The sequence below is a fragment of the Chrysoperla carnea genome, chromosome 1 (genome assembly GCF_905475395.1).
Source record: "Chrysoperla carnea chromosome 1, inChrCarn1.1, whole genome shotgun sequence".
Classification (NCBI taxonomy): domain Eukaryota; kingdom Metazoa; phylum Arthropoda; class Insecta; order Neuroptera; family Chrysopidae; genus Chrysoperla; species Chrysoperla carnea.
The window spans coordinates 66,466,328-66,484,296 of record NC_058337.1 but is presented as its reverse complement, the minus strand read 5'-3'; the positions used below and the strand labels follow the sequence as shown (position 1 = coordinate 66,484,296).

At 29.5% G+C, this 17,969-nt stretch overlaps 1 protein-coding gene across 1 annotated transcript; it reads left to right on the top strand.

The window, feature by feature from the left end:
- The first annotated feature begins 9,581 nt into the window (after positions 1 to 9,581).
- On the top strand, positions 9,582 to 10,447 carry LOC123290541. The gene is made up of 2 exons (XM_044870763.1): positions 9,582 to 9,616; positions 10,122 to 10,447. The coding sequence occupies exons 1-2, from the start codon at positions 9,605 to 9,607 to the stop codon at positions 10,422 to 10,424; spliced, it is 315 nt and encodes a 104-aa protein (XP_044726698.1). The 5' UTR covers positions 9,582 to 9,604; the 3' UTR covers positions 10,425 to 10,447.
- Positions 10,448 to 17,969: the final 7,522 nt, after the last annotated feature.

Below are 17,969 nucleotides of genomic sequence, written 5' to 3'. Positions count from 1 at the left end.
CATTATCGAAAAGAATAATTTGAGCAACAATCGAAATTGTCCAGACATATGCATAAATGTCAAAATATTTAATTCAAATTTTTAATAACAAAACGATAGAAAAATCTAAAAAGCCTCAGTTGCTTCGGCCAAAAAATTCGATAGTGAGTCGTGTTAAGATTCACTGCGTTAAAATGGGCAAAAAATTACGCATAGTAAGTAAAAGAAGAGTATAAAAAATTCTATGTTGGAACTCAAATTAAAACTAGAAAATAGATAAAATTAATAAAAAATTAACTTACGAATTTGAACATTTTGCTGGTTGTTGTTTATTTCAGAACTCAAAACTGAATATAATTTTTCCAAATATGAAGAGGATTTTATATAAAAAGTTGGATATTGATAACAAAATAAAATGGTCATTAGTATTTTAAAAATGCCTTTAAGCCAGTCTTATTACGATAGTAACTATATTATTAATTTGAATATCATTCTGTTTTTTGAAGTTCATTAACATTTATGGCAGAAGTTACAGTTAAAATTTTCTGAAAATGATTCTAAAATTTCCTCAAAGATCCCATCTTGCAGTTTAAAATTATGTCAACCAAAGCAACCAACATCAATTAGATCACAAAAGGTTTCCATTCTCATTTCATTTTATCCGTCTGATATAATTATTGCGCTCCCATACATTAATTCGGAAGATAGGAAAGAAATGTTTTAAGGAGAGAAAATTACCTTTAAAATAACAGTATTATGAACAAGGAATTTAATTTCAAGAAATTCACAAAAATTTTTTATATTTATTTTATTAATAAAATCCTTCACATCTGTAATATAGTCTTTAATTATGCTGATAAAGTCGCATGATTGTCATATTTTATTGAAACAGAAAAATCTATTAAAAGATCTTTTTCCGGTACAATTAGGGCTTACTACATGGTATTTGGGCTCAAAGAATATAAAAATTTTTCCAACAGAAAGTATCCCAAAAAATATTTTTTATGGAGCGTGCGGTCTTAAAAATTTTTGTGCAGCTATTATTACCATACAAACTCTTTTTCAATGACTTTTTTTAAAATTGAAACGAGAAAATTGTAATATTGAATCATCAATTTTCCGTATTCCAATTTATCCAGTATCGACTAAGATTTTTATGTTGATTCTTAAAATTTCTTGATTTAATATGGATAATGTAAAGCAAGTAATGGATTAAGTAAATATAAAGAAAATAGAGAAGACTTTTCCAGTTTTTGTTCAAAATGTTTATCATCTACTTTCGATTCAATTTTTGCAATATTCTTGCCAGCAGCCCGTTCTACAGGTGAATTTGGAACATATAAATCATATTGTTGTATATTATAGTCGTAGTATGGTGCTGGTACAATACTCTCCACCGTAGTAACGGTGGAATCGCTGGTACAATATTACCAAAAGTATAATATGAGACGAATGGTGCTACGTCCAGTGATATTAGAAAGATCGATGATACAAAAATGTACTGTAAAAATTAAATATTTGTTATTATTGTCTTAATAATCAAAACAAATTTTTCCAGGTATACTTACTAGCTTGAACATTTTGAATTTTGTTTTTATTTGATAAATTTCGACTAAGTATATCTTCTAAATAATACGCATTTTTATAGAAATTTTGTAAACATTTAAGTGGATTAAATGGATAATCAGTTTTTTACTCCCTTGTGCCAAGTATAAGAAGCATTGTAATAGCAAAAAAAATTGGATGTTGATTTTTCAATGGAAATATCCTTTTTTGGTATCCCTGAATTCATTTAGTTTGTGATTTCAATTTTTCAGATATTTAACGTTAAATATTATATATAGTATATTGACTTTTTGAAATATACGTGAATGACACTTTTTGCTTGGATTTTATCGCTCTATCGTTGCCATTTTGAACATACATTTTTCAATCCTCTAGAAGGGGTGGTAACGACCCCCTGGGCAAAAGAACCACTAGCCACTATATAACTTTTGACCTAGAGGGTAAACATAGCTTAATTCCAAATCTTCATTGTCAAAATTTATAGATTTCGTCTTTTTTTCTCCTCGTTTGTTGGAGTAATAAGTTTATTTGTTTAAACAATTGCAAAATTCGTGAGATATAATAACAAAAAATAACTGTGTATTCTTTGAACAAAACACAACTAGTCCTAAACGACGTATTTTTGTTAATTTTAATTACAACATGACCAGGCTAAAAGTTTTAAAGAGCTAAAAATTTATTTATAGTAAGCGTATATAATGTGACCTTGAAATGACTTGAGCGTTGTTCTTAAAATGCACGTCGCCCTCGTTTAAGTAATAACATCTTTTTGGACAATGTGTTTCTTCCATTTAAGTGATAACATTATTTTGGAAAAAATATATCCCATTTACGTGTTAATACTTTATTGAACAACCCTGTATTAGACCAAAAAGTCATTCCTCTTAAATATTCATGCTTGTAAGAAGTTGGTGCAAAGTATAGTTTCACCAAATTTACCAAATTTTGATCAGACTAAAAAGTGTTCAGTACTTATTGAAGAAAAATCGAAAATTTTATCAAGCCCTTTTATTTGAGTACAATTGAGAACTAATTTGATCAGAAAACTGTCGATCGAAAATGCATAGCTCTCGAGTCTCGAGTTAGAGCAACTTATATGTTTTTGCATATTTTTCACATTCTTTAGCAAAAAACAGCTAACAGTACAAAAGCTGTTGCATTTGGAGCATATAACTAAGTTGAATCTAGTATCAAGTGATTTAATGTCTTCTTTAAAATACTTTAACCACCACATACCGTCACCCACCATACACTTAATGGATCATTTCATCAAAAACTTCCTCAACTCAACTTTTCGAAGATGTATAAAAATTACCGGTGTTCTTGCAAAATGTCACAAAAAACGTCTAAAAATACAATTCAACGGACAATTTTACTAGTTGCAAATTATTTTAATATATTAACTGTTGAATATAAATAAATTAAAAGGCGTGAAATAAATTCCTGGCCTATTATATCCAACTCCAGTTATTCTTTTTGTATTGTTGAAAAAGTAAGATTAGCTCAAATTCTAATCCCGTGCATTTTCGACGTGCACGGGATTTGTAATTGTCAAATTTGTTACAAATGAGCTCAAATACGTACCACTTCAAGTTGGCTATCGAATTATGAAATTTCCCTATATATTACCCACTTTTATTTTCAGAGGGAAAATGAAGATTTTTGTTAAAGAGTATAATGGTTTTCCTCACATGCGCAATATATCAGGAAAAATTTTAAGTAGTGCATATTCAATTTGTCTTTTAACTTTAAAATTTGTCCTCTTATGCCCCAAAACGACCTATATTAACAAACCTGCATGCATGCAAATGTTGTATATTTTAATGCAAAATATTTCTCATTTGTTTAATTTACGTTGATCAAGTTGCATAGTTGTTGCGTTTTGTCGGAGTGTTTAAAGTGATCAAAGTAAAGATTTTATCATGTCCAGAATCCAAGTCCCCATTTTTATGGACTTACTTAACTACTGTGCCTCTGAAAACAATTGAGGAGATGCTAAAAGAAATTATAAAATATATACATTATCACTAAAAATACACTTTTAATAATTATATTACATAAGCTAATATTATTTTTAATATTTTTTATTTGGTTTCATTTGAGTTTATATAGATTTCCGATGTCGTTCGTAGAAGATTATTCATTTAAAATTAATTCGTGTATTCCATACTTGAGTTATTTCAGAAGATTGTTTCCATGATGCAATTGCTAGGTTTAGAACGGTACACTTCGCTCCCCCTTAATTCTTCCTGAACGAAAAAATCCCCATTTTCGAGTGATTTGTTTTGATTTATTATGTGGAACTTTCAACTTTGAATCCGAATACCATAGTCTGTATTTACAATTGTATTAAAAATAACAATTTTTTTGTCTGTTGGATGTTGACTATTACTTGAATTAAATTGGATGGCCAGCATAATATGTAGCAAGGAAATACGAATAAAATGATGGAGTCTCTTCAACTTTCAGTTCAACATGTTTATCGATTTTCGATTCAATTTGTGCAATTTTATTGTCAGAAGCATGTTGTACAGATAAATTTGTATTTGAATCATATTCGTGTATATTTGTGTGATAGTATGGTGCAAAAAATGGTATCGCTGGTACAATGTTCCCAAAAGTATAATATGAGACGAGTGGTGCTCCATCCAGTGGTAGTATAAAGACCCATACAAAGATACACTGTAAAAATTAAATATTTATTATTATTGTCTTAATAATCAATATGAATTATTACGGGTATACTTACCAGCTTGAACATTTTGAATTTTGCTTTTATTTGATAAACTTCAACTGAGTAAATCTTCTAAGAATACGCACTTTTATATGAAAATTTAATAAAAGACAAAACATATTGAATTGATAATACTCTTTTATTACTTCTTTGCTAAAAAATTGGAAGTATTGTAATCGTGAAAAAATCGGTCAATTTTCTTCAGGAGGGTGGAGGTGAGTTCGAGAAATCTTTTGTATGCTTACGTGATAGGAGGGGGGAAAAATCGTCAAAATTATGCTCATAATTAATTAATGGCCCCTTATCATTTTTAATTGCTTTTTTAGTCATAGTTTCACCACAAAAAAAAGACTAAGACATTGTATCGAAGATCAACATGACGAGGGGGGGTAAGTTATCGAATCTATTGTAGGACACCAAATTTAGCTTAACCGTAATTTTTGTTCAAAATGTTACATTTTCAGTAACATTCCAACAAATAAGATATCAATCAAAACAAACGTACAATCACAACACAAATATGGCGTCTATGTCGAACTACCCACGGAATCAACTTTTATAGTGTAATAATAATAATATAATAATTAGCCACTGGAAGCACTAAGTGGGCAATTTTTCACTTGTACGTAGACGAATGTAGAACTCGATTTCAATTTTTATATTTCAATAGAAATGTCTTCTATAATCATAAGTCTACCAAATTACTATCGTACAAGGAAGTCACGTGGTAGCCTCATCATATTTTTTGGTATTAATCAGTTATTGCATAAAATTTCCGATATTAATCAAAATAAAAAATTTCCGAAGAAGGAAAGTTTAAAGTTTGTGGAAATATTTTAAAACCCGGATTTATTAAATTTCTGATATTTTTTTATGCCAACAAAATCCAAACAAATATTTTATGACTCAGCTACGTTTTTAAATAACATTTTACATTTGAGATACTTTTATAAAGTCAGTGCTTGCATTATTTTGGATAAATTAGAAAAGATCAAAAGACCAACACAATTATGGCCGCTTTTAAACCGCCATTTGTTTTGGTTTTCGAAAATTTTCCAAATTTCTTTTGAATTTCTTTGGTTTTCGAGAATCTTACTAGTTGAAGCTACCTGGAAGTTTTCCTCGAAAACTCCCCGTCTTTTATAGTTTTGGAGAAAATGAACGCCAAAGTTGCGCCTTCACGGGTTACCAATGATGTTTCAAAAACAAAATTGTTTATTTTATATAAGAAACATTTTTTACATTTAAACTTTTGTTCTATCTCTAGCAGTTTACAAGACACAATTGACTTGTTTTGCTCATTTACGAACTCAAACTCACTGTTTACGTCCAGAAAATATATTTATATATAAGCAAACTCACTTTTTACGCTTTACAAATTTCAGCTTGATATTTCTTTTCATTTTTCAGTTATCGTGTTTGCGGGTGGACGGACAGACGGGCAGACAACCGGAAATAGACTGAATAGATGATTTTATGAACACATTTTCTTCGTCTCATTAATATTTCTAAGCGTAACAATTAGCTAAATGGCTGCTTCTGAACCTTTTTCCATATAATATTAATCGAGAAATCTTAAATGTCGTGACTGGCTAACTCAAAAAGTGATAAAGTGGTACAAAATTGTGCAAATAAGGGGAAAATTTTCGGAATAAATTGTTTTACATATTCACGTTCATAGCACGCTCCTTATTAAGAATCAAACCAAAACCAAAACCTGAACCGTTTGTTTTATTCGTTCACCATTTTCAAGTTATTAACAATTTCCTCCTTCATGGCCAAAAAATCCTACATGGCCATTTTCAATTATTAAAAAATTGAATTTCTAAGCATGTCACGATACTCTTTTTACTCTTTGCATATCTCTGAATCCTTAATTTGTGAACATTAAAATTGAGGCTTCAGAATGAAGTAACCCGTAATCACCCTTCAGGATTTGTCAAAGTTAATGATTAATGATTATTATAGGTACACCATTTTAGCAAGCTAAAATTAGTTATTAACATTGCTTTGCAGGCTTAAAAATCGGTTCTTAGAGTCTTTCCAAACATTAAATTGTTTATAACCAGGAAATAAATGGCGAACTTAATGAAAAAATTACGTAACTTTCTTGCGGTAAAATAGCCCAATATAACTTAAAAGAACTTCATTTAGATACTTGAAATGCGTGTCGTAAGCATGTTTTCTACTCTAGCTAACAAACTGTTACTTCCCAATTACCAGAATTAAAAAAGAAGTAACTGTGACGAATACAAATTTTTTATGCTGTGAGCCATTTCGTGCTGTGAATCGTCGGATAGGCTTTCAAAATGCAATAAGAAGTTTTATTACATAGTTTAACACATAAAGTGAATTTGTAAGAGATGTAAGGCCTCAAAATATTTGATAAGGCATCCCTACATACACCTAATTGTGAACTTTTTTGTTAAGCAAAGTAACCATTCTTAGTTTTAAGATCTATGGAATAAAGATTGAATTATAATAGCTCCTTCATCATTTGGTAACAAAAATGAGCCACGAATTTCCTCCAGTAAACTCTTAATCCATATTAAGGGACGTACTTTGGGTAATTATGTGCCCCTCATCAACAGTACTCTGTCAAAATTAAATAACGGCTTCAATTCTGTCAAAAAATAAATGTTGATAATTTCAAAAAGCAAAAACATATATACTGTGCCCAAAAAATAAGGTGACATCGTATTTATTTTGAAAATTCTTTATTTATCCTTCCAAATCAATTTCATCCCCTTCAAAGTAATCCCCTCCCGATGCAATGCACTTATGCCAACGGATTTTCCAATCTTCAAAACACTGGTTGTAATCACTTTCCGAGATAGCCTTCAGTTCCGTCTTCGCTGCGGCTTAAAATCTCCTCTATCGTATCAAAACGGTGTCCCCGGAGCGGTCTTTTGAGCTTGCTGAACAACCAGGTGTCGCCCGGTGCCATATCAGGTGAATACGGTGGTTGCGGAACTATATGGGTTGAGTTTTTGACGAAACGATCACGAATTATGAGTGCAGCATGGGATGGTGCATTATCGTGGTGTTAAAACCATGAATTGTCTTTCCACAATTCCGGCCTTTTTAGGCGGATAGCGTTACGCAAATGACGCATGGCGTTCAAATAATATTCCTTGTTGACTGTTTGTTGCATTCAAATGTAACCTTATTTTTTGGACACAGTTTTACAACTGATTCTGTTTCTGTAAACGAATTCAAAGAGAACGAAAAAGTTTTGAAAACAAATGCTGAATTATACATAGCTTTGTTATAAATGTCGCGTAAAAGTATAATTGAATGAATATTAAAAAATGGTTGCTTAAAGTTTGAACATTTTTGAGTAAATTTACTTTTATTAATTACTATAAGATACACATAATTCATTCTAAATTAATTTAGTATAGGTAAAATAAATGCAAAAATACACGAGGAATCAAAAAATCAAACGAAAAATTAAGAGACTTTTTTTGACGTCACATATTCTATTGATTTTCAGAGCCACATGCTAGGTCTGCAAATGGTAATCCAATAAATAGAATCCTTTCAGTTTGTATGGCACCCACGAAGTAATAAAGTTAAATACTAATTTAGCATAAAACAAAATCTTCCAATCTTATAATGAGTACCTCCCACTTATTCTAGATATTCATAATTTGTATAAAGTATGGGATCATCACGCACCTTCTGGGCCTCCCCTATTATAAGATATCAAGGAAATGGGACGAAAAGAACCGAGTTAAAGTGGTTTTTTTCTAAGAAAGAAAATTCAATTTTTAAATGCAAAATTGGTAAGAGATAGAGGTAAAATTTAAATTTAAAAGATATTTCTTATAAAAAACATAACAAACATGTTTTGTTCGAAATATTTATTTGAAAATCGAATTGTTTCGGCACAAATTGAATGCATGTTTTGTCTATTAATTGTTATTCAAAAAAATAAATGTAAGTTATAGTTATTCAAATGTAACTGTAAACTTTTGATAGAGAATTACTTCTTATTTTCAAATTTTTCCATATTTACTATTTTAGTTTCTAACATCATTTAAGTCGAATTCGGATACACTATATATTAACAATCAATGAATTGCCAAAGCATACCCAGTTTGCTCAATTTCCGTCTAACGCCATGGAAAAAAGTTTTAGTCTCAACCAATACCGTATGAGTACGTTACGAGACATTAACAACCTACAGTACTTCACGATAAATTGAGATCCATTTTAACGGTGAATTTCAGGATTTTCTATGTTTTGAAAAAAGCATTTCATTCTTCTTTCCAGCAATCAATTCATTTGCGAAGTTGTGAATTGTTTTCATCTATTTTACCTTTACTATTAAAAAAATATTAATTAAGAATTCACCCAAAAGCTATTTTTTATTTATATCATTCATTCAGCAATTAAGTGTCTGACTTAATTATTACTCCAAATCAATTAGTATTAATATCAAATTTAATTTTACTTCCATGTACAAAATATTAAAATTAAACATCAGCAAGTTTTTGTGTTATGTAAAAGCCCCGAAATAATAAAGATGTCAATATAATGTCGATAAATTTAATTATTATCCATTTCTGATTCGATAAAGTTAAGGGTTAACTGAAAAGTTTACTATTTATTATAACTTCAATTGAAAGGCATGATTTAAATACTTTTCTGAAAATCAACGGAGAACGCAGTATTTTCTGCCATTGAAATATATTCTAGCAATAGGCTTTTGTCCTCTAAGCATAAGTTGGATAAAAGTTTCTAATTTCATAAATTTATTTTTATAAAATATAAGGATTATTATTATTTAAAAAAGAAAAATTCTTTAAAATTATACATCCGGCCACGTGACAGCAAATACCAATTAGATGTACTTTGAAGATACTACGTCACGCTGTATGAAAGGCAATGTAAGCTTACAAATACAAAAACATGAGCTTGCAAATATTTGTAACTTGCATATACATAATTGATTGTATATCATGGTTTGATGTCATTCAAGACGCCATGACACTCTACACTGTTGAAGAAGTGAATTGATTTTTTAAAATACAAAATACATAAGGTAAAAAGTAGTTTTTTAAATAATACTTTCTTGGTGTAAATCAGATACTGATGTAAGGTGTAAACCAATTTTTCAAATTTAGGACAAAAGCCTATTATATATCATAATAGGTCTAAGCATTTCACTCTCGTTTATTTTGATCATATCTATGAAGGTCATGTGAGTGTCTCACACCAGATTTTTAATTGATTTTTTTTAAGCATATAAATAGTACACCTTAATTGGTGTTCAATTATTAGTATTTCTGTCATTGTGAAATCTAAAGTTTAAACAACATGTTCAAATTCGTAAGTAATTAAATAATAAATTTTTTTTATTTTGAGCATCCTTTGACTAAGCAAATTTGCTTTGACTGGCAATGAAAGATACACGAATCAGGAAAATTATTCCAAATCATTTTACAGTAACTATCAGATGGAGATAAATTAAACATTCTGAACAGAACTCCCGTACTTCAACAAAATAACTTTCGTCGAAATCGTTGCTTAATAAATGCCCATCAATAAAAAAATTAAACATGAGGAGGAAATCGAACTGCAGATCTGCCACGACTTATTCTTAACATTATATTTCCGACATCAATTACCACTATTGTTCAGTGTTAAAATTTTCAACTGCTTACTGTGCATATTCTAACACATAAACACCCGACTTAAGTCAATCGGTAGACAAACACACCAATGTTTGAGGGTAATAAAAAGCTTAGAAAATCAATATCAAATTTGTTCATATATTTCTATCAACATAATTAATAAACACAAAAGTTTAGAGTTCAATTTTTTTTCTTTTAAGGTCGTTCTTGCTACATTAATGGCTTTGGCCATAAACATGTCTGTTTCGGAAGAAATGCATCATAGCTATTATTATCATCCAACACTCTACAGTACTGGTTATCCATACGCTCATGGCTACTACGCACATGCTTATGCTGCTGCATACCCATATGGTTATTATGGTGCTGTATCATCACCATTAGCATACAAATCTGAAGATTTAAAGCATGTAAATGATTTACCAAGCTATGTACGCCTTGCACGTAGCCCAAAACCTCAATACGACGATGAAGATGATGATGAAGATTGGAGAAGAAAATAGGAAAATTTTCTGCAATCCAAAATAAAATTAATGGAGGAAAAACAATTTTTATATTTTACAGAATCAATATTTAACTTTTTTTCTTCTTGGTTTCTTGAGAAAGTTTTCTAGCTCAAAACTAAGCAACTGTAAGATTAAATTTGAACAAACTAACGAAGAAACCTAGCAGAAAGAATTGAAAGATCAAGATTTTGTAAAATGTTAAAAATTAAGTTACCTTTTCTTGTCTATTTGGTGGTTATAAAAAATCAATAAACATCGAAAAAATAATTTTAATATTGTTATTTACCTACACATGATCATCCTAGTATTATATATCCTGTAATCATCCTGCCTGAAATTCAAAGTTCATAAAATAACACGTTGTCCTGTGAAAACGTAACTCCAATTCATTAATACCTATACTCTGCTTAACCTAGCCACCCTCTCTCCTATCTATTGCCTCCTATCCATCCCGTTAAACCTAAATTTTACTCTTATCTATTCTACCTTTGACCTGGCCTTTGGAAATTTCGGCGATAGAGCTCGCTGCGCTCTCATATAGCTGTAAATACCTATTCACAATACCTGAATAATAATAAATAACACCTCCATAATATTAAAAATACATCGTACACAGTAAGATATCATAAAAATGAAATATATTTTTTATATGCGCTCCCACCATTTAAAGAAATCTAATTTTTTTGATGCGGAATCTAAACCATCATCGGATCCACTTGAACAGATACAAAAAACATCATCAAAATCGGTCCATCCGTTGAGGAGAAGTTCAGTGACTAACATCTATACACAAGAAATATATATATAACAGATATTTCAAATGTTAAGATCGAATTCAAGATCGAACTAGCAAGCTATTTGATGAAGAACCTTATCAATTTCGATGATGATTGGATTAAAACTTTCTTATTCATCTTATACATATAAAATTATCTTGGGAAGTTTACAGAATTGTTTGTTTTGGTATTGAGACTAAATAAACAAATTGTACGAACGTATTTGCCCAATTTTTTAAATACAATTTATTTTAAAAACATGATACCATTTCATCGACCACTCACGCTCGGGTGGCAGGTAAGTTTTGAGCAATTAAACCCTTTTATAGATTGCTTTCCTGTTTCTACGATCGTAAGATATGCCATGTTCCAATCTTAATGAGCCATAGGAAGGTCTGAGGTTATACATTACAAAAACATAACGTTTTTGTGCACTTTCACTCAATAACAACTACTGTGCTGTTGCTATTCTCTAGTAATCTTAACTGTACCCAAAAATACCACAAAAAAACCGTTCGATTTTATTACTTTACTCCTTCAAAATGACAACTGGGTACCGATATTGCGAACTGTTGAGCAAGAAAAAAATTGACACACACACTTCAGTACATCATAAAGTCGCACTCAGGTAAAGGTGCACCGGAATCGATTACCAATCTTGTTTGCTTGTTTAGAGTTAATCTATTATATATATTTCTTGTGTGTTGATGTTAGTCACTGTATTCCTCCCAAACGGAATGACTGATTTTGGTGATATTTTTTTATGTGTGTTCAAGTGGATCCTATGACAGTTTAGATTTACAATTTGCTCCACTATAAGTGTTTTTTAGGGTTACACACCAAAAAATTAAATTTCATTAAATGGTGGGAGCGCATATAAATAATATATTACAGTATTATTACAACTTACTATGTACTAAGTACATTGAATAGTATTGAGATATCATTTATTATTATTCATGTAGTGTGAAAGGTATTTATTAGAACTATATGCGAGCGCAGCGAAATCCAATGCTGAAGGCTCCAGCTAGGTTGAAAGAAGGCTGTCTAATAGACAGGATTAAAATTTGGGCTAAGCGGGATGGGTTTAGCGGGCCTGACGGGATGGATTAGCGAGTGATATTAACGGACTTAGCGGGTAGGCTAAGCATAGTATTAATAAATTGGAGTTACGTTTCCTCTAAACGTTTTAAGTTTTTAAGGGCCTAGGGCAACAACGTACTTAAATTTCTCAATAAACGATTTCTATCTTAAATAAAGTTGGGGCACATAAGTCAAAAGTATGTTAGGCTCTAACAAACATTTAGGCCTTTAAAAAAATGTATATGAAATATTTTAGCAATTAATTCAATAATGTTATATAAAACTTTAGCATCCGTATGTTTGTGTCCGCAAAACTCGAAAAGAAGTCGATGGATTGTTTTAAATTTTAACATTTGCATTTTAATAGTAAAAGTTTTTGGGCGTACACTTTTTATTCTGAAACTTTGCGAGATTTAGATAAAATACATAAATAATAATAATAATATATTCCTGAATTTTCTAGCTAATACCGGGTTTATACAAGGTATAATAAGGGTGGTCGGATTCTTAATAGTATCTAGTTTTCCTTTCATTCCACAGTATAGCCGCAGTAACGTACAGTAAGGTATTCAATTGAATAATGTGTTTTCGCAGTAAATATTTACTAGAACTATTTACTTCTCTAACAATTATTATCAAACTGAGTCACATCCAAGCGAGATCTGATTTAGCAAGCATATTAATATTCTGAAATTTAACGCCACAAAAGATCATATCCACCACGGTTTGTTTTGATATGGTAGGTACTATAATCACAGATAACTAATATAATATACCACATTATTCTCACTATAGAGTCACATATATTCACACACCAGGGACTCAAACCTCATCATCATTACTAAAAGAGTCAGCATGAATTTTTTGTATTCGTAGGTATTATATATAGTATAATATAATAATATTTATAAAATTAAAAATTATTATTATTTATAATATTTAAATGTTTGTTGGACAGACACATATTAAAATTGTTGTTGGTTCTGTTGTATTGTGAATAGACTTGGTAATTAATTAACAAGTAAATAAAATAAAAACAAATGATAATCGTCATATTTATTTTAGTACCTATGTCATTAGTGATTTTATTTCATTCATTTATTTTATTTTATCACTAAAATATTTACAGAATGGGCGATAATTTATCAAAATTTAAAGTTTTTTTAAATCCAAGTGAAATTCTGTGAAATACTCAACTTTTATAGACGTGGATTTGTTTTTTATTCAATGAATGAATAATTATTTTATTAATGTAAGAGGCTCTCCAGCTTTCAAAGACTTTTTATTCGAAAAGTCCAATATTTCATCTATATCTCTATCTCTATATATTATAAATGCAAAAGTAAGCATGTTTGTTTGTTTGTTTTTTTGTTTGTTTGTTTGTTACGCTTTCACGCTTAAACTAGCGAATGGTTTTTAATGAAACTGTACAGGAATATAGCTGATATATCAGAATAACACATGAGATATAATTTATAAAGATATATTAATAAAAAAATTAAAAAAATTTAAAATTTAATTTAATTTGACATTACCATAAATTACAGATTTCTGTAAAAATAGTCAATATAAAATATTTCACGGCCATCTTTCTGATATACTCAATGAATAATTACTATTATACATTTACAAAAATAGAAAACAGTACATATATATTACCTATGTAAAACAATCCTTGCCATTATTTCGAGTGTTATAGAAAGGGGGTAAGCGAGAGCAATCTTTATCAATCTTTACTTTTAAACCCAGCGGATCGGGTGAATATCACTCTAGTTGTATATATTTATAAAGCCGACATTTTTAAAACAATTTGGTGAAATTTTGAAGTGGTGACGTGACGTTTGGAGATGACAGGGTCTGATTTACAATAATAGAGAGAGAAGGTGGAGGAGGAGAGAGAGAGGGACAACAAGTAAATATTATTTTCGTCACTTCAAAATTTCACCAAATTGTTTCCAAAATACCAGCTAAGTACTAAAGGATTAAAATTAAATGTAAAGGTATAATTAAGTTTTAGTCAATGTTGACTCAGTATCATGTACATAAATGGTTTAAATAAAATATCACAGGAAATAATAACGACCCAGCTGCATTGAAATGAACTTTTTCTTTAAATATAATGTCTGCTTGAATCAATAGACAATAAATTTTTGAAAATTATTTGAAACGGAAAACCAAAATTACAATATATTAATAATTCACAAAAAAAAAGTCATGAAAGGTTATCACACATCAAATAATAATAATATATAATAGCTATTGACAAATCAATAAATTATTACGGGTTAAACGATGAACGAATGCTCCGATCAAATGTTTTTGACTTTGAATACAAAAAAAAAAAATTTACATTCTATTTAGAATTGTAAATTTTTTTTTCATGTATCCTATTGTGCGTGTTGATGAATTCAAAAACAGTACAGATCAAAAATTTATTTACAATAAAGTATAACAAATTACAAAATTTTGACATTGATTGAAGTCAGAAATGTTTTTTTTCGAAAAGATTCATTTTTGATAAAATAATTTTCTAATTTATTAGCTATTATTTTATCCACAACAAACAAGTAGTCAAGACCAGAAGGAATTTTATTAAAATAATTCACAAAAATTGCGGTTTACGTAAAACTTAAAAAAACAAAAAAAAACAATAGAACATCAAAGTAGATAACAATCTTAAAAACGGGATATGTTTTTTAAGAAGAAACAAACGAAAAAAAACCACCAGAGTTGTGACAAATTGCAAGGACCCAAAAATGACATACCATAAATTTGAATATATTATATAAAACTGTTGACACTTACATATAAAGGCGCTATCGTATCAAGGGTTATCTCTAATCCTTATCGTTTGGTTCCACAAAACAGTTGCTTAAAATATTCATATAATGTCCTTTTTGTAGCGACAACATTGTTCTTAGAAGTCAAAACAATGATCTTTACATGTGTTGACAATAGAACAATATTATAATATTTTTTGTTAACATTTTTTTTTTTTCAAGCCAATAAAGATTTTGGCTTCAAGGGCTGCTCATAATCTGATGATGGGTAGATATGTATACGTGCAACCGGCAATATACATAATAGGGAATATTCATGAAATTTAAATTTGGTTCAAATATTTTTCATCCGTATCACCAGTGAAGGTGAAATTCAAATTTTTTAACCGGCGTGACCTCATAGTACGGGCTTGTCAAATTTGTTGACATACTGTATGACAATAATTACTTACATTTTATATGGTATTTCATTAAATTATACTATTCTGCGGCTTTTTATTAGAAAACTTAATAATAACGAGTGTAAATTCTGTGTTATAAATTCATTTTTTTAACTGTAAATTATACATGGAACTGTCACCAATTGACAGATCACGTACTTATACGTCATCAACAGAGAACGCCAAAAAACTGCGTTTAAATATCTCAAAATTATAATGTATTGTAAATATTTTTTTACACTTAAATACAGCATTTTTCAGCAGTATTTATATTTTTTACTTTATATTATTAATTGTTATAACAGTGTAAACAATAAATTAAAAACATAAAAAAAATACATGAATATTCCCTATTCAGGAAATGTGTAAGTACCTACTGATTCTCGAATTTTTTACGTCTTACCAAGTTTATTCAATCCTAAATCGCGAGCTTCTTTGGCATAGCAAGCTTTGGTTAAATCAAAACTTTATATGGATCGAATAATGTTAGATCAAGTTTTATGAGGTCGGAAAAGTTAGGTTAGTCTGTTTTTAATAGTTGAGATACCGCAGTTATATAAATTACAAATATACAGTGCAACCTTAATATAACGAACCTCAATATAACGAATTCCTCGATTTAACGAATTTTTCGCAATCCCCTTGAATTGTCCATAAGAGTCAATATAAAATATACCTCTACATTACGAATATTTTTTGCGAACAGCCTCTATATAACGAATTTTCAACTACATAAAAAATTTAAATACCTCTATATAACGAAATTCGTCAATTCAAAACCTTTATATAACGTATAAAGTCCCACCAATATATGACAGTTAATATGCTCCATAGTATGTAATTCATGTCGCGAGAGGTTCCGACACTTTTTTCCTCTTTATAACGAATTTTAGACCAACTTAACCTCAATATAACAAACCTCAGTTTAACGAATTACTTGATATAACGAATATTTACTGGTTCCCTTCAGATTCGTTATATCGAGGTTGCACTGTATTTGTAAAAACGAAAATTAGTTACTGTTTGATACATTTCGTAAGTTGTATACGTATTGCCGGTAACATATACATATAATAGATATAAACAAATGTTTGTTTTTCTTCATTTTGAGTTTTTTTGTATAACAAATTTAAAAATAGGTATACATTTTTACGATGTTGTTAATTACCATTGTTTTACAAGAATGTTTTTTGTTTTCTAAATCGGTTTTATTAATCAAATGGTATAGCAAGCATCAAAGTGTTTTGTTGATTATGGACTAAAATAATACATGTCTTCTAGTGCAAAAATGAATTGAATGCTATTAAGGATGATTAGTATTCATTTTTTATTTTGGGAAGAAATCAAGTTTTATTAAAAGACTAGTTAGTTTTTGGAATGTTAGTGCGTGATCTTTTGTAAGAATCAAATTAATAGCTTTCGGGATAAGTATTTTGTTGTATATGTTACAGAAAAAGTTTATCATCCAGTTAGATTTGACCGAGAACCGAGAAATTTTTTAATTTTATCGACATGTACTAGTCAGAGTTAACTATAGCTAGGTAAAGTATACTCTCACTGTCTTGAGATAGTAAAAGTTGAATTTTGGAAGGAAAAATTACCAACTACCAACTTATAAAAAAGGCAAACCTGTTTTAGTAGGTTTGCAAGCAAAAGTTTAAAAAACCAATAAAAATTACTATACATAATTCTAATCCATAGAATATACGTAATTCTAATACGTAAACTTTAAAAAAAATAATAAAAATTACTGTATAATAAAAAAGAGGGGAGACTTTATAGACTTTACCGTGTTTTTAGCGTGAGTTGCACATAGTTTTTAGTAAATGATTAGCGTGAACAGATAGGAATGGACGTCACAAGGTTTACCAAGTTGTCAAAAAACTCAAAGGCCTGTTCTAAAATCAACCCCGTTAAAGCCATGGCCAACCCATTCAGTCAATAAATGCAATCCTAAGAAAAAAGTATCCTCAAAAACTCTAAAAATTGGATAAAACATTGTCAAATCTCTGCAAAACTTACGACAAACAAAGTTTCAGTAAAAGATATTTGTGTATATGCAAACTTCAAAAACTGCATATCGAAATAAGCTAATATACAAAATCATATGCAATGCGCCTAAAAACGAATACTCTTGCTTAAAAATCTTGTTTTTATCCAAAAAATAATTAGGTAAATAATTTTACGAAATTTACTTTTTATCTCAAATTTGCTGCCCACATAGATTAAAATTACAATATTTGGGTAAACCATGAAAGTAATCGATGTTTTTGAATAGCACTTCCTTTGTAGTAAACAGTAAATGTCACTTAAATTTTATACTAAAAATTCTTTACCTTTATGGGTGTAAAAATTTGAGGGCTTTTGCTATCTCTAACGGTATTCAAGACCCAATTGACTTATGATGCTCATTTAAACTCGACCTCTCCTTTTACGGTCTGAGAACGCTATAAAAATTTCAGC